The sequence below is a fragment of the Vicia villosa genome, linkage group LG7 (assembly GCF_029867415.1).
Source record: "Vicia villosa cultivar HV-30 ecotype Madison, WI linkage group LG7, Vvil1.0, whole genome shotgun sequence".
Taxonomy (NCBI): domain Eukaryota; kingdom Viridiplantae; phylum Streptophyta; class Magnoliopsida; order Fabales; family Fabaceae; genus Vicia; species Vicia villosa.
The window spans coordinates 134404136-134427347 of NC_081186.1; the positions used below are offsets into that span (position 1 = coordinate 134404136).

Here is a 23212-nt window from a genome sequence, read left to right on the forward strand (position 1 = left end):
CAAAGTCTAAAAAAATCAAACAACACACAAGTCACCCTTGAATTAGGGATATTTTATGTCCCCATTGTGAGGTTAGAACTTAGAACTCCATCTGAATTGGAAGATGCTTCTTTTAGATTTTGCAACTTCTCAAAGTTTATTTAAATAAAAATATATAGTTTTCAAAATAATCTTGTGAAATGAATAATTAAAATTTATAAAAAAAATCTTACATATAATTAAAAGGAGAAATTGTAACACGAGAGAGATTTAATGTGTTTGAATTAGCGGTGAACATAATTGATTTTTGTAGAATTTAGTTTGGTAGAATTAATTTTTATAAAAATGAGTTTAATATAATTGATTTATATTTGAATAAATTTATGTAAAATTGAGTTGAATAATAAATTTCAGTGTAAAAATTACTCGGAATCAATTTTACGGGGCATAAATTATAAATTCTAACTTCAAGTAGAATCAATTCTGAAGTTATAATTAATTCTTCTTTTGATAAACCAAACACCTTAAAATCACCTCTAATCAATTATAGATCTAAATTCTCTCCACCTTGATTGAAAATAATACATCAACTTTCATTGTCTTCACCGACAATCATACTCCACCATAAAGAGTATAGTCACTTGAAGCTACATCACTTTAAGAATTTTTACATTGTCTTCACCGACAATCATAGTTTTAAAAACTATCATACTCTTTCATGAAGAATATATTTCACTTGAAACTAAATCACTCCAAGAATTTCAAATTGTCATCACTGACAATCATATATTTTATCATGAAGAATAAATTACACTTGAAGTTAAACCACTCCAAGAATTTCACATGCCGAAAACCAGGTTGAAAACTTATGGTGTAACTTCCTTGTTGGCATGAAGCTCTTCAACCACCTACATTATCTTGCACCTTGTGTAATCTTGATTGTATCTACACATCTTTGACTTGAACTTTCTGCAAGTCAAAAATAATTCTTCCGTCAATTTTTTCTAATTCAAGCTGCACAGCAAAACTTGTGACTGCATCTCAACAACTCTTTCACAACACCACCTTCTTTTCTGATGTGGAAGATCAGACAAAGCTGCAACCACAGAGCATACTAAAAACTCCTATCCCCGGATCGAACTAAAAACTCTGATACCAGTTGTTGGAAAAAATAACAAACATAGAGAAAAAAGAGAAACAAAATAACGATGTGAGACTTCTTCAACATATATATTTTCAACCAAACCCAACAATCTTCGTCTTGATTAAAAATAATACATTAATTTTTATTGTCTTCGCCGATAATCATACTCTATTATAAATAGTATCAACATATATATATTTTCAACCATTCTCATCAACTTAGTTTTAATTTTGGATAAAATATTGAATACATAATCATTAAGATTTATCAGCACCACAGGACATTAGCTGCAATTGGAAAAGTTTAGCGGCGCCTCATCTTTGACATTCATGTCCATTCACACTCATATATAATAATTAAATGCGTCTTTGTTTGTTTTTTAATAAAACCTTAAACTATATAAGCATATATATCAAAATTGATATATTATAAATTTGTATGTAAACTGTAAGGTAGAATAAGTTAAACTAAGAACCTTTTATTAATATAAAATTGTAAGGTAGTATAAGTTAAACTATAAACTCAAAAATTGAATGTTATAATTAAATTTTGAGAAATGCAAACCAGTGTCCTCATGACAATGATTAAAACTTTAAAATAGTAACTTTATCTTAATAATCTGCGTATTTAATATTTAAAAATTGAGATGTTAAATTTTCTATAAAATATTTCTTTTTTAAAATGCTTAACCATTGTTCGTTTTGAGGATATTGGTTAACAAAACCCCTAAATTTTATAAACTATAAAAGATAAGTAAGTTATAATTTCAATGCATGACCTTCTCAACCACAAACATAAAATCTTTGAAAAGTAGCGTTAGCAAGACCATATCCTATCTTGTTAACTTTGTTGTTATTACTACAACTATTTATTATTACTTTCCAATGGGGCCATGGCATGGAACTTGATTAACCTTCCGATAAGCTAATAGCCAACCCATGTATAGATATTCTTTTGTTGTTAACTCACAAGCCATATATAAATACTCAAACTATTTTACAAAGAAATATTAGTTTACGTTAAATTTTTTACTTAAATATCTCTTGTATCAATAATTTATTTATAATTATATTATAAAAAGATTATATTGTTAAGACTTAAATTTTAAATCTTGCACTCATTTATATTTATATTTTCAAAAAATATATAAACTCTAATAAACAAATAATAAAAAATAGATAAAAATAAGGGTTAATGAACTTTTTGGTCGTTTTTAGTCCCTCCAAAATTTTCCTTTAAGAAATCGTCCCTTCAAAAAATTTCATCTAAACTATTGGTCCATAACGTCAAATTTGCTGGAGATTAGCTACGACTTTAGCCGCCGATTAGCTACGAAATTTGACGTTAGGGACCAATAGTTCGAAAGAAAAATTTTGAAGGGACGATTTCTTGAAGGAAAATTTTGGAGGGACTAAAAACAAATTTTGAAATATTTATAGGGACGAAAAAGTTCATTAACCCTAAAAATAAATACACATAATATTATGCAGGAATCAAATATATATATATATAATGTTTCAAGTCTTTGCTTCAACCCTCTCAAGAGCATTTGGTTCGCTGGCATAGCTTTTTTTAATGTTGGCCTGAATTTTGTACGACTCTTCACTATTGTCTATAAGCTTACTGTTTTTGGTAGTTTTCCCTCCTACGTTAGCCCCTCTTAGCATTAGGTATTCGACTTAGAATTCTTTAGGTCGAAAATGTTTGTGTTACTGTGTTTTGGTAGCTTGCTTGATAACGCCACTTATGAGGGTAGTGGATTCCCTTTTTTACCAAGAAGTCGATGTCTTCCCTGATTGCTCTCGCATTTTCTTCTTCGGATATGGTCTAAATGAAGTGACATAATCTTCTCCCAAAACGTTGATATTGAGAGTATCCAAATATGCTTATGAGCTTTTAGTAGGTTAAGCTCATGGACCCCCTTATACAAGGACAATGAAGTTGTAGGTTAACTTCCAACCGGACAACGACCAATAGACTAGTGGTTAGTCTTCCTTCTAAACACTAATAAAGCTTTGAGCGGTTAGTCCCCAAGCTAAACTAAGATTTTATACGAAATTATCTCAAACCATTGCAGAGTTTTAAGGTAGCTATCCCCGAACCAAACCGAGATTTACACAGGCTAGCTGAGAACTAAGTTGAGATTTTACACCATGCCGATCTCGAACCAAAATGGAGTTGTACATAAGCTGACCACAAACATAATTGAGATTTTACACCAGGCTGATCTCAAACCGAGTTTAGATTTTACACTAGTCTGAGCTCATGAACCGAAGATAAGATTTTTCACTAGTTATTTAAGTGGCTCAGCTCACCAACCAAACAAAGACTTATTACTAAATCCCCCAAACAAAGCTTTTAACGGGTTTAACTTTGAACCCAAAAAAATCATCCTAAGAAGAGATATTCACTCAGTAGAAAAATAGCTCTTTGTGAATTTACAAATAGACTCTTTCCAGAACAAAATTTCCTCACATAAACACAAGGAAATTCTCAAAGCACTATAATATATTCTAGTGAGAGAAAGTAGAAAAATATTTTAGAAAGAGTGAGGAGAGTGAGAAGACTAACGTTTCTGGATGTGAAAAATTGAAGGGAGAGGCCTCTATTTATAGGCTAGAGGTTGGCACAAAAAGAAAAGGATCCATGGACCAAATTAATGGTCCAATCGATAAGGTCCTTATGCCAATTGATTGCATGCCCTAAATAGTTGAATACAAAAGCCCATTTTAAAAAGTATTGATAGAGAGTCATTGTCATTCATTAAGAAACTATCAAAATAGATTATGGATGTCACTTTCCCATTCCAATCGATTGAGAATATGCACCAATCAATTGGAAAATTCAAAAACAAATGTCCAAGTTGTTCTAACAGACCCTAATTAGTTGGCCAAGCTTTAAAACATCTCTTAGTCAGGCTTTTAAAAAGGTTATAATGAGTGTTTGTGTGTGTGTGTGTTTTTGTGTGTGTGTGATTTATTCATAATAATTTAAAAAAACTCCCTAGTGTTTTTACAAAACATTGATCACTCAGACATGATCAGGTGAGCATTCACACTTTCCTCTCTTTCATACTTTGAAGATTCAAGACTTTGTCGAATACATCAATCATATAAGAACTTGCGTGAGTATTGTTGGAGATGAGGCTTGATACATCTTTAAGTTGGATGCCATCATCAGAGGATATTTAAAGAGATCATCAAAACCCTAGATCTTCAGCTTGATTCAGAGGAAGAGCTGGAAAAAAACTATTTTATACATCTTTAAGTGCTTGGCATATTTGCCTGTCTTTAAGTCAAGTTGCGTCTTCACAAGTTGTCATAAATAAAACCAAGTTGTCGTCATCAAAACTAAATCGTGATAGGTGTGGCATTCATATCTCACATCTTGATTGAACATGCAAACACGTAGTTCCACATTTCCCCCTTTTTATGATGACAACGTATCTCTTAGGGAGGTGAAAAAAGAAACAATAGGTAAATAAAATTGGAGTGTTTAAACTCCCCCTTAATTGAATAGAGAGTATGCTCTACTCCCATGAGAGTATACTTCTCTTCATTTATTATAATCGAAAATGCGGGTAAAAGATTCAAGGTGGGAAAATTAATTTTGCAAGCACATAATCACATGGGCATTTAGAAAGGGAAAACAAGTACACTTTACTGTATCAAATTTTACTAGAATTCAAGATACATAAAGTGGGGAAATTGTAGGAAATAAAGCAAAATGAACACACACTTAGAAACTAAGACACATAAGTGAGACTATTCTTCCTTATTAAAATCATCATTTGTGAACAATTTTGGAGGTAGTTGCCCATATCTTACAAAATGGTGAGCAACGTAGTTGATTTTTTCATTTGTATTTTCTAGTTTCTTGATTATATATGATCTTGAGTAGGTCTTCAGCTGAGGATGATTGAGGGATAACATAGTCAAAATCTTCTAGGTTTACAGATGCTTTTGATCTTCCATCTTTCTATTCTTTCCTTTGGAGGGTTTTTTCAATAAACTTTTCATCAATAATCTCATATCTCATTGTTTCTAGAGATGTTTCTCCTATTTTTTTACATCTTCTTGAAGGTTCGAAAAACACAATAAGGGGGGTTGGATTGGTTTTTTGATAAAATAAAAACTTAAGACACGTTTGGTTATCATGGTTCGTTTAAACTCAAACTACTTCAGTCCACCCGCCAAGGTGATTTTGCCTCTCTCTTACGAGAACTTAATCCATTAAATCAAACTTGATTACAACAACTTTCACAATGACAACCGTCAAAGTCGTCTTGAGATAAACCACAACCCGGTTTATCAAGGAACAATATAACAAAATAAAATCTTATGTGTTTACAAATATGCTTCTAATAAGCTGTATCACAATTGTGATGTATACACAATGTTTAAGAATAATGCACAAAAATAATAAGAGATTGAATAGAGATTTTGATAGCTTGTGCGTGAGTATCTTATTTTTTTAACTTCAGTAGTGTCTTCAATATATAGTGAAGCTTTTGAACCGTTTGAGAGACACATTTTTCACCTTTGGAATGTTGAAATAATATGATTTAAGACCTTTCCAAAGATAGAGATTCTTTCCATAGAATTGATGATCCAGCCGTTAATAGAAGATCTTGAATTTAATGACTTGTAACAGAACTAAGTATCAGAAGATAATGTATCAGAGCATTATATCAGCGTTTGGTGCAAGAAGCATTTTCCTTATTAGAGTTTTATCAGAACTTGTACTTCTGAGAAATCACAGTCAAAACCCGAGCAATTGACAACCTTACTACTTTAATCTTAAAGAGCTTGTTGTAGTAACTTTCAGAACATGATCTTCTTAGAACGGAGATCAAGTGACAATTACTTCTTGTTTTTGTGGACTTCCTTCAAAGTCATCAGAATTTCTTGTTCTTATAACCTTCCTTCAGATATTAGATCTTCTTATTCTTGTAAACCTCTCTCTTGATGAAGCCTCCTGATTCTGAGATACTAAGGTTCAGACTTTCTTCTTCTTATAAGCTTCCCTCAATGTGCTTCGTTTTCTGCTTCAGAACTTCTGAAACAGAAATAACCGATTAGGGAGCATATATGTTCTTATTAGAGATACGTGTTTGTTATCATCAAAACTATTTCAAGGATATAGAACCAAACTTTGTTCTAACACTTCTTCATATTCATCATTCCGGAAGTTGAATCTGATGTGTTATAGGATTTTCATCAATGCGCAAATTTGATAGGCTTGGAGCCGAAGTTTCAATCAAATTTGATTTGAAAATTGAGGCGCCAAGATGATCCAATTTATTGGCTTGTGGTACCAATAGATTTAGATTTCTTATTTTTTGCATCCTTGACTAGCTTATTTGTACCATTTTCTAGAAAAATACTAGAAAGCTCATCTATTAGGTTAGTAAAATAATTTTAAATTGATGACCAAAATTTAAATGCACTATTTCAAAGTATTAATTTGATTGTTTAACCTATAAGATAATGTGCTACTCTGATTACCATGTAATCTTGATAAAAACTCCCCCTTTTGAGGGAATACCAACATAACGTGACATGTCATCCTCTACGGATCATCACATATGAGTGTCGGTTAAACCTTTACTTAGATATGTCAACTACAGGCTTATATTCTCAACATACTAAAAGATTAGCAGATCATCATATATCAGAGATGTTGAGACTATCCTCAACAGGACATTTATTTTGATCGCCATCATAGATATACACCATCATCGAACATCCTTGGATCATAGGCTTCAAATCAAAACTACTGTATACTCGAGAAATACTATTTGCTTTACATAAATTCATCTAATATGTGTTAAGGCTTCATAAAAGCTGCAAAGGATCCATGCAAAACATACTAGGGTTTCACCTTTGGTACCCAAATTTTCTCGGGTCCCGATGCGTTAATAGTTTTAGAAGGTCTAGGGTTATTACCTTTAGACCTTTTTAATTTTTCAAAACAAAAAGGATCTAAGTGTCCAAATCTATTGAAAAGAGAGCATTTATACACAAGTCAATTCATTTTCTTCCTTTTTACTTCTTTACTATGTGCTTTGTCGTATTTAAACCCTAACCCAATTTTATTTAAGGAAGGACTTTGACTTGATAGAACCAAGTCAAGGTTTTCTTTCCACTTGGTAAATTTAGTTAGTGTTTCATCTAAGTTTGTTACTTCCTTTTCATCGAGAGACAAGTCTCATATATTCTAGCTGAGTTTCTAATATTATTTATTTTGAACTTAAGCGTTTCATTTCTCTTTTCTAGAAACTCAAGATAATCATTAAGGTCTAATTTATGCCTTTTAATATTATCATTTTCCTTAATTAATTTAGCACTAAATCTAAACAAGTGCTTGTAAGATATCATTGTTACCTCATGGCCATCTTCCTCGTGAGATACTTTCAATCTCACTCCATTTTCTTTGATAGTAGAAGATTATTCGACTGCTCTTCTTGAGGTTGAGTTTTTGTTATTTATAGAGGCCTTATTCTATCTTCTTTTCTCTAAGATTCCACTAGATGAAAATTTTTCTTTTTCATATACTCTTAGAGATGAAGTCCCTTCATTTGATGTTGAATTCTCTAAAGATTGTTCAACTATTGAGATGATTTTTTCGAAGGAGGCCATATGAGTAGTCTTGTAGGAGTTTGATGAAGTTGTTAGGGATTCTTTAAGCTTTTAAATTAAGCCTTCCTCTTTAAGTATTTGAAATAATTCGTTCAACTTCTCTATAATTTCTTCCTTCTTTGATTTTTTCCTAAAATCCATAAACACTCCAATCTCTTGATTTGAGGATTGAATCATATTTTTGATACCAGTTCTTAACTCTTAGACATTTATTAGTGACAAACGTACTAATACCATTTCTAACATTTATAAATCTAGAAAAACACTTATGAATAAAACATTCATATTCTTCGCCTCGTGTGTTCATTTGCTCTTCTTTGATACTTAGAGCAACTTCATATATTATTTCAAGAGTTTTTCACATTTCCTTGGCAGATTTGCAATTATGAACATCAAAGAACTGATCATTATATGAATAAATAACTAAAAACATTGTAGTTTTGAAATCAATTTCAAATTTTCTCTTTTCTTCTATTGTCCAAAGAAAATCAGGTTTATCTACTACTCCATTTATCTGGTGAGTATGGATAAACAGACTTTTGATTATTGTATTGCACAATTCAAAATCAAAACTTTGAATGAAGATTTTAAATTTATCTTTCTATAATTCAAATCTATTGTAACATCCCAATTTTTGTGTTTTATTTATTAAATAGCTATTTTATTATTAGTGTGATTATTTAACTATTATTTGGTATGAAAATTATTTAATTGTGTGTTATTTTGCTAATTGGATTAATTGAGCTATTTAGTAGGATAATGAGTAATACTAGCTATTGGGCCTAAGTATTAGAAATAATAATAATAATGTGGTGTGGGAGATGCTAAGCCCATTTAGTTAAGAAAGATAGTAAGAGTGGGATTAGGTTATTCTCATAACATTCATTTGCTGAAATAAGAGAGAGAGAGAGAGAGAGAGAGAGAGAGAGAGAGAGAGAGAGAGAGAGAGAGAGAGAGAGAGAGAGAGAGAGAGAGAGAGAGAGAGAGAGAGAGAGAGAGAGAGAGTAGAGAAGGGAAGACAGAATTGGAGGAATCTTAAAGAAGAAGGAGTTGTAATCTAAGGTAAGGGGGAAATCTTCATTATCTTGAAATATGTATGCAATGAGCTGTGGTATACATGGTAATCATCTATATATTTCATAGATTTCACATGTTAGGGTTTATGTTGAATCCATGAGATTTTGTGAATTAATCATATTAAATGTTGTTAAAATGATAACCCATAGTTAGAAACATGATTAGGAATCTATTACATGTGATAAATTGCTATTTGGAATGAGTTCTGGTTGGTTAGAATCGGAGTTGGTTTGGGTTGGGAAGTGCTGAAACGCACATCATTTTTCTGTGTCTGGTGTGCTTCATCGGGCGAGTGGTCATTTCAACGCCTTTGCCGGGCGAGACCAGCGGGCGAGAGGGGGTTTTTCGTGATCAAGTTTCTTTCTTGGAGCGTCGGGAGGGTGGGTCCTTCCGCCGGGCAAATGTGCCCTGTTTTTCCAAAAATTGTAAGATGCGTAACTTTTGATCCGTAACTCCGTTTTATGTGTCATTCAAAGAACTATGAAGCTAATGTGATTACCTATACGATAGAATTGGAACGGTTAACATTTGATGAATTAATTATGATGTTGTCGTGTGAATAACATATGATTATCTTTATGTGTGAGATGATTTTGATGAATTGTGAATAACATTTGTTGATATGTTATGTGATATGATATTCATGGTTTATGTTAATGAATATATGCTATTTAGATGCACTTTGTTGTGAATGATTACTTGATGCATATTGTACAATGTTTTGGTTGATGATTCAAATTGTGTGAATCATTGAGATATGCCTTGATGATTAAGGTTGTGTGATAATCTTAATTGCATATGTTATGGACATTGTTGTACATGCATTCATGGGGAGATTGTACTCCGGTTGGCTTTGATCCTTGTGTAGAAACATAAGTGGCTTTTTTCCTTATGTGGATTCGGAAGAGGTGAACTATATGTTCATATTTTGAGGGCTTTAATCTTATCCGGATCAAAACGTGGCTCTAGTTTTTAATCGGGAGCGGTGAGCATGATACTCAGATGGTACAACATGCATGAGTCACATTAATTTGCATTTCGAGTCACATTGTTGAAGTGTGAATGTTTGAATTGATGTACTTGCTTGTGTGGTAATTATATTTGTGATATGTGCAATACTTATGAAATTTGTTCTGTTAGTGCTTTTATTAGCTGATTGGCATCTATGTTTGGTTAAAACATAATAGCAGTAAAACATAATACAAGTGTAATCTTACAATTATAAAAATAAAAAAACAGGTACAAGCAAGATATTATATGGAATGTCATGACATCAACTCATGACATCGTGCCTGCAGAACTGGAAGGAAGATTCACTTTGTTACTCAACAGATACAGGATATTCGTGGAATATTTTGTAATCCTATGTGGCGCAAAGTTAAAGGTCAAAAGAATATTGAAGAATAAGATCAGAAGATTGAAGATTCAGGAAGAATCAGATCAGAAGATTGAAGATTCAGTAGTTTCTAATTTAGGAGATAAATTAGGAAACTCGTGATTAAAAAGACCTTGATCGTAGCAGAAGATTTCTGCAGATTTGTAATAGCAAGGAGTGCTGCGATTTGTAAGCCCAAGCCCAAGTCCTACAATAGTACATATCTCAGAAGGTCCTCGCAAGGCAAATATCTCCAAGGTCCCTACAAGTTGGGGCAAAGCTAGGCAATGGCATCCTCTCAAAAAACTAAGCTTACTTGTGGTATTCTTGATGAGATTCAAGAAGGACTAAAATCAGATTTGAAATTGGTTTACATAATGACATTGATTAATCAAGGAAAAGGTGGTGATTTTTGGATTGATGAAAATAGTGCCATAAGATGTCGTGATAGAGTTTGTATCCCTGATGTTGCGGATTTGAGAAAGAGGATTCTTGAGGAAGGACATCGTAGTGGTTTGAGTATTCATCCTGGAGCTACTAAGATGCATCAAGATTTAAGAAAGTTATTTTGGTGGCAAGGTATGAAGAAGGATGTTGCTGAATTTGTGTATTCATGTTTGACTTGTCAGAAGTCAAAGATTGAACATCAAAAGTCGTTTGGTTTGATACTGTTAGAACAGGATTTGTTCTGATCAATATTCTTAGTTTTGATGATAACAAGGATATGAATTTTGTGTGAGATAATGTGGTACTCTAATACATTGCAATTTCCATTTCAGGAAATATATAAAGAGTATGCACAAATCAGCGCTCAGAAGCTTTGTCTCAGAAGGTTCAGCATGCAACATCAGAACATGGTCTGGCAAGACATCAGAAGATGGTCAAGGCAGAATCAGAACATGGGTCTATGGAAGCATCAGAAGAACTTGAGATCAGAAGCAGTAGCACTGAAGTTCTGATGGTATCACGCTCCGAAGCACTTCAAGGTCAGAAGACAAGAAGATGCTTTGCACCAAGCTGTTTGACTCTGATGATATTCAAATATTTTATTCACAAACATCATATCAGAAGAAAGTACAAGTAGCAGGCTACGCTGACTGACAAAAGGAACGTTGGAAGCTATTAAAGGCAACGTCAGTAGACACAGCGTGAACAAGGCTCGAGGTAGTTGACAAAAGCGTGAAACATTAAATGCAAAGTTGTACGGAATACGCAAAGCATTAAATGCGCTCAACGGTCATCTTCTCAAATGCCTATAAATATGAAGTTCTGATGAGAAGCAAGGTTACCAATTCTGAACAAAATTATTCTGAAAGACTTGCTGAAACGTTGTTCAAATTCAAAGCTCAGAAACTTCATCTTCATCAAAGCTCACTACATTGCTGTTGTAATATATTAGTGAGATTAAGCTTAAACGTTAAGAGAAATATCACTGTTGTGATTATAGCTTTTCAAGAAGCATTTGTAATACTCTTAGAATTGATTACATTAATTTGTAAGTAACTAGAGTGATCAAGTGTTGATCAGGATACTCTAGGAAGTCTTAGCTTGTGTCTAAGCAGTTGTATTTAGAGTGATCACGTGGTGGTCAGGATACTCTAAGAAAGTCTTAGCTTGTGTCTAAGCATTTGTTCCTGGAGTGATAAGGTTGTGATCAGGATACTCTAGAAGACTTAGTCGCGGACTAAGTGGAAAACCATTGTAATCTGTTGCGATTAGTGGATTAAATCCTCAGGTGAGGTAAATCACTCAGTGGGGGTGGACTGGAGTAGTTTAGTTAACAACGAACCAGGATAAAAATAACTGTGCATATTGTTTTTATCGTTCAAGTTTTTAGACTACACTTATTCAAACCCCCCCTTTCTAAGTGTTTTTCTATCCTTCAGATACAACCGTTATCTATTCCTGAGTGGAAATGGGATAACATTTCTATGGATTTTGTTTTGGGTTTGCCGAGAACGTCGAGTAATTATGAAGTGATTTGGGTTATCTTGGATAGATTGACGAAATTTGCTCACTTTATTCCGATCAGGATGGATTATTTGATGGAGAGACTTGTGAAGCTATACATTGAGAGGATTGTTTGTTTTCATGGTATTCCGTCGAGTATTATTTCGGATAGAGATCAGAGGTTTACTTTGATATTTTAGGAAGGTTTGCAAAGTGCTTCTGGTACTAAGTTGCGGTTGAGTTTGGCTTATCATCCGCAAATTGATGGTCAAACGGAGCGGACAATTTAGTCGCTTGAGGATCTTTTGAGATCTTGTGTTTTGGAACAAGGAGGTGCTTGGGATAGTTTCTTGCCTTTGATTAAGTTTACTTATAACAACAGTTTCCATTCGAGTATTGGAATGATAGCTTTTGAAGCTTTGTATGGTAGAAGGTGTAGAACTCCTTTGGGTTGGTATGAATCTGGAGAGAGTGTTGTGGTTGGACCTGAGATCGTTCAATAGACTACTGATAAGATTAAGTTAATCAGAGAGAAGATGAAGGCTTCTCGGAGTCGCCAGAAGAGTTACCATGATAAGAGGAGGAAAGCACTTGAGTTCGAAAAGGATGAACATGTGTTTCTTCGGGTTATGCCGGTAACAGGTGTTGGTAGAGCTTTGAAGTTCTGTAAGTTGACGCCGCGTTTCATTAGTCCATATCAGATTTCCGAGAAAGTAGGTGAATTGGCATATCGGATTGCATTGCTGTCGTCGCTTGCTAATCTTCATGATGTGTTCCATGTGTCTCAATTGAGGAGGTACATTGCGGATCCATCGCATGTTGTTGAATTAGATGATGTCCAAGTAAGGGATAACTTGACAGTTGATACATCACTTATGCGAAATGAGGATCGAGAAGTTAAGAGGCTTCGTGGTAAAGAGATCGCTTTAGTGAAAGTGATTTGGGGAGGACTGGCCAATGGTAATGTGACGTGGGAACTCGAAAGTAAGATGAAGGAATCGTATCCGGAGTTGTTCACTTGAGGTAATTTTTTAGGACGAAAATGTTTTAAGTGGGAGAGAGTTGTAACATCCCAATTTTTCTATTTTATTTATTAAATAGCTATTTTATTATTAGTGTGATTATTTAACTATTATTTGGTATGGAAATTATTTAATTGTGTGTTATTTTGCTAATTGGATTAATTGAGCTATTTAGTAGGATAATGAGCAATACTAGCTATTGGGCCTAAGTATTAGAAATAATAATAATAATGAGGTGTGGGAGATGCTAAGCCCATTTAGTTAAGAAAGATAGTAAGACTGGGATTAGGTTATTCTCATAACATTCATTTTGTGAAAAAGAGAAAAGAGAGAGAGCTCAAGAGAAAGTGGAGAACGGAAGAGGGAATTGGAGGAATCTTGAAGATGAAGGAGTTGTAAACTAAGGTAAGGGGGAGAATCTTCATTATCTTGAATATATATATATATATATATATATATATATATATATATATATATATATATATATATATATATATATATATATATATATATATATATATATAATGAGTAGTGGTATACTAGGTAATCATCTCTATATTTCATAGATTTCACACACTACGCCAAACAAGACCTTAGACAACGCTTTTTTTGGCTTTAGACAGCGTTTTAAAGTGTTGTCTATTCCAGCGCTGCTGTAGGTAAAGACAACGCTTTTTTTAAAGGGAAAGTGCTGCTAAAGGCCCTCCTAAGCCAGCGCTTTTAGTTGAAAAGCGCTGCTAAAGGCCCCACTAAGCCAGCACTTTTAGTTTAAAAGCGCTGCTAAAGGACCACCTAAGCCAGCGCTTTTAGTTTAAAAGCGCTGCTAAAGGCCCACCTACGGCAGCGCTTCTAGTAAACCAAAAATTAAAAAAAAAAGCTACTTTAGGCAGCGCTTTTAGTGTAAAGCGCTATCTAAGCTATACAATTTTTTTTATATAATTTACTTAAAATAGCGCTGTTTGAATTATATATTTTATATGCACCTATTTTTTACACAAAATAATAATAATAATAACAATAATAATAATAATCATAATCATAATAATAATAATAATCATAATAATAATAATCATAATAATATCATTGTTTGGAAATATGATACAAATGAAAATTCAAAAGCACCCCAGTTAAAAAATTAATGATGAAATGATAACATACAATCACCAGTTAACCTATTTACATTCTTTGATAATATACAATCAACTGTTAACCTATTTACATTCTTCCTAACATAGTATATTCTACCGATGCAACACCGACTAACTTAGTGCCGAATGATAATGTTGTTCCGGGTGGAGACATAAATTTAACAACAGTTAGCACAATGTCAGGATGTTCGACTATTCTCATACCGTAAGCAAGCGCTTCATTATCGTCAGGTCCTCCGAAGAATATTCGAATCTCATACCAAAGCTTATAATCAGAACTTGATAACCATCATTTAACCTGCATAATTTAGTGCACATCAGTACAGGAGTGTTCAATCTGCCACAAACAGTTTAGGTATAAGATAAAATCAACTCAGGACAGCACCTCGGTAGCAAAATGAATGACAAAATGTGGCATAAAATGATTTGAAACCAAACTAACCATCAATCGCTTGTTATATTAAAAGTAGATACGCGATAGCACAAGATAACATCGTAGCTTAACACATACTTAGGAACCGGGACAGTAACTACGCGCGTCAAAAACATTGTCGTAAGAACGACCACAAACCATAAACAAGTCATTCAAATGGAAAAACAAAAGGTGAAGCAATTACATCTCATGAGAAAACAACCCTTTAGCATGTATTTGCATAATGGGACAACATTGATCAACAATGATGCACTTAAGAGAACAAACCGATAAGAGTGTTGGACACAAAAATTAAGCGCACGGTTCCTATTTTAGCATATTATCAAGTGTAAGTGAGCCTTCATCCGTTTCGAAAAGCAAATTGCAACATGTTTACACTTTCCGGGCAGCAGCATATATTTGAATTGATATCCACCAAAATCGAGTTTAAAACCACAAGTCAATGCTCAAAAGCGTTTACCGATACAAGTTATGTTGCCACAAAAATGCAAACATGTGGTAAATCGAAAATTCACATCAAAAGTGTTGTTCTCAAGCACAAACTCAGCATAAAAACAAAGAACATGATACTATTTTTTTAACTCAAGGTCTTAACAAGTTAACAAGAAAACATGTAAAAGCTGAAGTTCCTGGACATGATACTATTTTTTAAACAAAAAAGTACTTTGGTTAACCAAAAACCATGCTTCAAAGATGCCAAGGACAGAGCTATCCTAAGATGTTAAAACATATGCATGTCAAAGACAAAGAGCTATCCTAAGTTGTTAAAACATATGCCTTAAAGATGTCAAAACATATGCATCAAAGATGTCAAAGACAAAGGGCTATCCTAAGATGTCAAAACATAAGCATCAGACACAAGGTTATCCTAAGATGTCAAAACAAATGCATGAAATATATGCATGAATCAAGCAATCAAAGACAACTAAAAACATAAATTTAAACTCAAAAATCCATCTTTAGAACCATCGAAGGGTGAATTATTTAATCAATACATAAATTTAAAGGATGTACTATGTAGTAATACATAAATTTCAAGCCACAAATATGAATTAATTAACAATAGAAAACTAAGAACATAAATTCATCTTACAAATCCATCCTCAGAGATATCAATGAGCTGGTAGTCAGTACGATTCACATGAGGAACCTAACCAAAAAACAATTAAATTAACATAAATCAGAAAAGAGTTAAATAAAAACAAAATAATTTTCAAAAGAGAAACATATAAATCAATAGCAATGGATTCATACATCACAATTATGAGAAGAAGGCACAATATCTTCAAGTTTCTTGCCGGTAAAAATATCAATAGCAACAAAATGACACTTTGCGCGACCGTGCTTTCCAATCTTAGATGTGGAAACCTCCACAACCTATTCACAAAAAAAACAATTAAATCAATCCATAGATAAAGCACGAAATCATAAACAGAGAATCAGAAAAACCAAATCTAATAGAAGAATAAAAAACAAATTTCAATTTACTTTGCAGGGACGATTCTTGATAACAATGTGACCACTTTTACGGATGGTACCGGCCTGCTGGGGGTAGGTTTTGGAGGCACCGGCATCGGCCTTGGATTCAAATTGATGCTCTTCATCCGACATGTTGGTGAGTTAGAGAAGTGTTGCGACGGTGACGGAGAAGAGCGTTAGAAGAGAGTAGGTTTTTTTATTGGTTGGGTTTCAACTAAAAGAAGGTTAACTAAACTAGGGTTTTTGTATGTTAGGTTTCGAGTTTATATTCGTTGGATATCACCACGTGTGATATAGAAAAGAGTGAATTTCTGAGCCCTATTCCTAAATATCAGATTCAGAACCATAACCTAACAACCCTAATTTTTGTTTACCCCCAAATTCCGAAAGAATCATAGGGAAATAGAGAACCTACCTTACCGAATTCAGAGTAGATTCTTGTTCTTGTTCTCTTCTTCGGTAGCGATGTGATTGTGTTGTGAGCCTAAGACTTGAGTCTTCTATTCTAATCTTCTAAATCTGCGTTTGAGAGGATTTGAAGGCGGAGGTCTTGGCGGTAGCTACTAGGGCTTGATGAAGATGGAAGCTCTGCTGCGTCCCTGGCCATAGGGTTTCTTGGAAGCATGAAGTGGGTATGAAGGGATTCTGAATTTTATTTTATTTTTTATAAACTAATGGCAGCGCTTTTAGAAGTGCCTTAGGCAGCGCTTTTTTAAAGCACTGGCTAATGTGGTATTTTACCAGCGCTTTCGTAAAGTGCTTTCAAAAGCAACCCTTTTAGCAGCGCTTTTCAAAAGCGCTGTCTAAGGTCACATTTTTAGCAGCGCTTTTTCTCATTTTCCTGAACAATTTCCGTGTTTTATTTTATATTTTACTTATAGCAGCGCTTTTGTATAAAAGCGCTGTCTAAAGTCCTTTTTGGCGTAGTGACATGTTAGGGTTTATGTTGAATCCATGATATTTTGTGAATTAATCATGTTAAATGTTGTTAGAATGATAACCCATAATTAGAAACATGATTAGGAATCTCTTACATGTGATAAATTGCTGTTTGGAATGAGTTCTGGTTGGTTAGAATCGGAGTTGGTTTGGGTTGGGAAGTGTTGAAACGCACAACATTTTTCTGTGTCTGGTGTGCTTCGTCGGGCGAGTGGTCATTTCAATGCCTTTGCCGGGTGAGATGGGTCCTTCCGCCGGGCGAATATGCTCTGTTTTGCCAAAAATTGTAAGATGCGTAACTTTTGATCCGTAACTCCGTTTTATGTGTTGTTCAAAGCATTAGTGATCTGCTGTCGCGCGCGGGTCAAAAACGAGTATTTTGTAAAACGTAGTACAACGACAATGGCTCGAGTCGTATCGCAAGGATTCTTGATTTTTATTAACTAAAAGCTAAATCGATTTAGGGGGGTTTGGTTTGGTCGAAAAAATGATTATCAAAAGTGATTATGAAGATAAGCCGTTTTGAAATAAGTGATTATGAAATAAGTCAATCTACCGATTCGGTTCCTACTAATCATCGATTATTATAATTTCACTACCCTAAGCGGATTCCGTTCCTGTTCGATCACAAAATCAATTGACAAGCGCAACAATTTTAAAGAATTATATTTCCCGTTTGCCGAATTAAGCATTCGATTAAGCAAAAGGTGAATTAACGATTAAGCATACGATAAAACGCATAGAAATTTGGGAACCATAAATCAATCGAACCAAACAATCTACTCTACGAATAATCAGATTAAGCAAATGATAAACACAAAGTAGAATTGAAGGAATTAGAATTATAATGCAAAATTATATTAATCTCATAGTATTAGAATCTGAACACGGTAGATTAACTCAAAAGGATTAGTTCGCCATGGATCAATTCGTACAAGCTTAATTTTTTCGTGAATGGAAGATGGATTGCTACAGTACCGCGGCTGCTAACCTAAGGGACAATAGCACAACCCGTTTTACATTCCAACTGGGTCAAACAGACGACCCAGGCCCAAAACTTATTGACCCGAAACTTAACTAAAACTAGTGCTGCAACTTCAACGAATTTTCTGGCTCTTCTACAGTCCGATTCTGACTTCGACTCCAACATAAGAATTGTAGCTCTTTCTCTTAGCTTTCCGTCGATTATTAGAACTCCTCAATCGGACTCCTGGAACTCCAGTTATGATCGTTTCCGTGCAGACTGCTAAAGCTGAAAAATAAATACGAAAATCAAATAACAATAAAAATAAATTAAAATATAAAAACATAATAAAATAGAAAAATAAACAAACCAAACCATAGAAATGCCTAAGTACAAACATAAAGGAGTGTGCATCAAAATGCACTGATCAATTAGGAAGCTAATGTGAATATCTATATGATAGGATTGGAATGGTGAACACTTGATGAATTAAGGGTTAATAGGCATTTACACCCCTGTAATGTTAGCGAATTTTGCTTTTCCCCCCTCCGTTGCCAAAGGCAAGTTTTGGCAACGATTTTTTTGAAAAAACCGTTGCCAAAATCTGCCTTTGGCAACGGAGGGGGGAAAAGCAAAATTTGCTAACATTGCAGGGGTGTAAATGCCTATTAACCCATGAATTAATTATGATGTTATTGTGTGAATAACATATGATTATCTTTATGTGTGCCAAGATTTTGATGAATTGTGAATAACATTTATTGATATGTTATGTGATATGATATTCATGGTTTATGTGAATAAATATATGCTATTTGGATGCACTTTGTTGTGAATGATTACTTGATGCATGTTGTACAATGTTTTGGTGGATGATTCGAATTGTGCGAATTATTGAGATATGCTTGGATGATTAAGGTTGTGTGATAATCTTAATTGCATATGTTATGGACATTGTTGTACATGCATTCATGGGGGGATTGTACTCCGGTTGGCTTTGATCCTTGTGTGGAAACATAAGCGGCTTTGTTCCTTTTGTGGATTCGGAAGCGGTGAACTATATGTTCATATTTTGAGGGCTTTGATCTTGTCCAGATCGAAGCGTGGATCTGGTTTTTAATCGGGAGCAGTGAGCTTTATACTCACATGGTACTACATGCATGAGTCACATTAATTTGCATTTCGGGTCACATTGTTGAAGTGTGAATGTTTGAATTGACGTACTTGCTTGTGTGATAATTATATTTGTGATATTGTAATTCAGTGGGAGAACTAACTTTTAGAAATGTTGCGGATAACAAGAGTCGCCACCGACTTTTATTTTATCCAATATATAGAAAGGCTAAAAGAACAGAAAAAACCTTTTTTGAAAGAGATTGAGTTTGGGGGGTAAGTTATACAAAGGGAAGGTGTAAGCACCCTTTGTATCTATGGTTATCCATGGGCTCTTAATTGCTTAGCTCACTTGTTTGTTTGAATTGTTTGAAATGTAGTGTGTGAATAAGAAAATGTTTGAATAAGAACTTTAGCTTATAAATAAGCGTAGTCTTTTTTAAAAGATTCTTTGAAAAGAAGTGGGAAAAGATTTTGAATTTTGAATTTAAATAGAGCAAGCAATCAGGAACACCTACCCTAAGTTAGAAATTCTGTTCTTTCAGCTTTTCAGTTTGAAAGGGCTATCCATACCATAGGAGGGTAGGAAGTCCTTTCATTGGATGTAAAGGGTCATCGAGGAAGTATCGTTCGCCATAAAACTGTCCCTACCATATAGAGGGTAGGTAGTCTTAGGGAAGGATATAATAGTCATTTTAGGCAACAGGCGAGGATACCTTAGAAATGGGGACAACATGCGACGCCCTTTTGTTTATGCATTTCATTTATAGGGAAACAACATGCGACGCCCTTTTGTTTATGCATTTTATTTACTCTGTGAATATATATTGAATGTTTTGGGGTTAGAGAAGGGGTGTTACACCTATCACCTTTAAACGATAGAGGTGTGTTTAGAAAATATCGTTTGTTAGAACTAGTGTTGGAAGTCATCCTCCTCCTAAGATGATTAGTATTTAAACAGGAGTTAGACTTTGATTTCACTTGTTGAACAAGTGACTCTACATACAAGAGAGGGGTGAATTTAGCGATTTGAAAAATGATAGTTTAAAACTATATTGTTTCCAACTTCATATTTTAATATATTTTTTAAGAATATGTTTAAATATATCAACACAAAATGAAAAGAAAATATGTGGAAAGTAAAAAGATGAGGGAAAAGAGAAGACTCCTGAATTTATAGAGGCTCGGTATTCAAATGTATATTCTATACATTCTGAGTCCAGAAGAAAGTACAAGTACAAAAGGCTATAACCCTAGGTGAACTCGTTTTGTTCACACGATTCTAATGGTGCCCTCAATTTGTACTAATTGTACCTGTATGAGGAAACCCTAAAACAAAACCCTAAACGGCATTCATGGCATATCACGATTTATGCACGGAAACAAAGAATTAAGAGCCCATAATCAACCATCACATCAAGATAAACAAAGATATGCACTAAAAAATCAATTATAACGCATGAAAAGATGAAATCGATGTAAACAAAAATCGGCCAAACCGTGCGCTCTAGGATGGGATTCTGAGTGTTCCAATCGATGGTAAGGATATGACCACGTCCAGAAAACTCCCAGTGACTGGTTGGAGTACTCTATATGTCTTGAATCAAGCTGCAATGTGGAAACCGAATCTTGAATTTTCTTGAAATTTAGAGAGCAAGGTACGAGTTCTTGAGGCAGGATTTCGTCCCCTAATAGCTTGAGTGAGTTGAGAATATATAGGTGAAGAAATTAGGGTAAGAATTTGGTCCAAAGAATAAGTTAATTGATTGGAAAAATTTGAGAAAAGATTTTGTTCATATAGGATTCCAATCATCCTATTTTTGCTCCAATCAATTCCTAATAATATATTTTCGATCTTGCCAGCTTTCAATAAATACCTTGGACCTCAAGGATGCTAAAAACATATCTTGTACTCATTGATTTAGTTTTTTTTGCATTTTATTTTAAATAAAATTGAATTAAATTAAATTAATTCAAGAATAAATAAAATAAATGTGAGCATGTCATTCCAATGGGCTTTGGGGATTCTTTTTTATGTTAGAATCAAGTTTGAATCAAAGAAATATAGGCCCATTTGCAAGGAAGTCCATTTTGGTCCCTATTTGCTTCACATGTTTCATCAAGAATTTGCCAACTTTAGGAAGTCACAAATCTCTCAAAAATTGTCATATGGAGGTATTATAGGACTTTTTAGAAAGCTTAAAGAGTCCTCTAACCATTGTTTTTGGTCTCATGTCAAAATAATTTTCCATGCTCATTTTATGTCCTTTTGAAAAAAGTGTCTTTTTGTTGACTTTTGAAAAGGACCTATAATGTTTTGGTCCATATCTCTCAAATGAATCATTTCTAGACTTGGCATGTGAGAGACAAATTTGTAGAGAATCAAATTTCATTCAAAATGAGCTTTGGATGGAAAATTTCTGATATTCCATGTAGGAGTTATGGCTGGTCAAAGTTCAGTTGACTTTTCCTATAAAAAACCCTAATTTAGAAACCTTTTGTTTTGTTGATTTTTGATCTTTCCTTGATGAACCATGATCAATTATTGATCTAATGGTGAATGATACTTCAATATGAGGATCTTGACAAAAAATCAGGAGTTTTGACTTTTTTTGACCACAGTTGACTTTTAGGTTAACTTAGTCGACTGTTGACTTTCTGAACAATTGAGTGACCAATCCTTTGAGATGAGACTTGCTACTTGTCATGGAGATGATGTGAGATATATTTAGCCATATGAGATGCCTTGGATCCATTGATTCACTGATTTTCCTTTGAATAAGCCAAACCCTAGTTTTAGAGCCTTGTGTAGGAGAATGTGTCTAGGAGCTTTGTGTATTGATTTGAATTTGTATAAGAGAAATACCATGGGAAAATTTTGGGGTATGACAGCTGCCCCTGTTCAATTATCTTTAACCTGAATATGTAGAGTGGTTTGTGTGCCAGTCGGTATCTGAAGGTGGAAGATGATTGAACACTAGAATACCAAGAAATTTGCCCTAGCCGAAGTAGGGACTCTTGTCGGAGATGGGCTTAAAGATGCCATCCAGGCCTTGAGAAAAAAGTTTATTGGAGATTGATCGTGTCAGCACCGTTTGTAGTAACTGAATAAGATCTAAGTCTTTTGAACTATTCATGGAGGATACTCGAAACTAAGTATCAGAACTAAATCATCGTCTTGATTATCTCTGAACTATCTTCGAAATAAGTGTCAGAATTAAATCTTCGTTTTGATTATCTCTGAACTATCTCTGGAGGATACCCAAAATTAAGTGTCAAAATTAAATCTTCGTTTTGATTATCTCTGAACTATCTCTGGAGGATACCCAAAATTAAGTGTCAAAATTAAATCTTCGCTTTGATTATCTCTAAACTATCTCTGGAGAATACCCGAAACTCAGTATCAGCATTAAATATTTGTTTGGATTAGCTCTGAACTATCTCTGGAGAACACCCGGAACTAAGTATCAGAATTAAATCTTGGTCTTGATTATCTCTGAACTATCTTTGGAAGATATCCAAAATTAAGTATCAGCATTAAATCTTTGTTTGGATTATCTCTGAACTATCTCTGGAGAATACCCGGAACTAAGTATCAGAATTAAATCTTGGTCTTGATTATCTCTGAACTATCTCTGGAAGATATCCAAAATTAAGTATCAGAACTAAATCTCTGTCTTGAATGAGCGTCAGAATTAAATCGTTGACTTGATTATCTCTGCACTATATCTAGAAGACCATGTTTATTTGATTGTAGAAATAGGCTGAAAAAGAAACATTAGTTTCATGCAATGTCGTGATGCATGCATTGCAGTTTTTTTTTGAAATTAATGAGAGTAATATGCCTATGCAATGAGGCGTATGTATGTTATGTATGAATTTACTATGATACATGATGTATGAACATGCTATTTTGGAGTATCTCGATTGAGAAAATAAATCCTTCTA

General features: G+C 33.9%; 1 protein-coding gene across 1 annotated transcript; it reads right to left on the bottom strand.

Moving 5' to 3' along the window:
- Window positions 1-15839: 15839 nt before the first annotated feature.
- On the bottom strand, window positions 15840-16472 carry LOC131618582 (eukaryotic translation initiation factor 5A-5-like). Its single transcript, XM_058889772.1, has 3 exons — window positions 16258-16472; window positions 16024-16146; window positions 15840-15919 (listed from the first exon to the last, which is right to left on the bottom strand). Exons 1-3 carry the CDS (start codon window positions 16378-16380, stop codon window positions 15854-15856), a joined length of 312 nt encoding a protein of 103 aa, XP_058745755.1. The 5' UTR covers window positions 16381-16472; the 3' UTR covers window positions 15840-15853.
- Between the last annotated feature and the right edge of the window lie 6740 nt (window positions 16473-23212).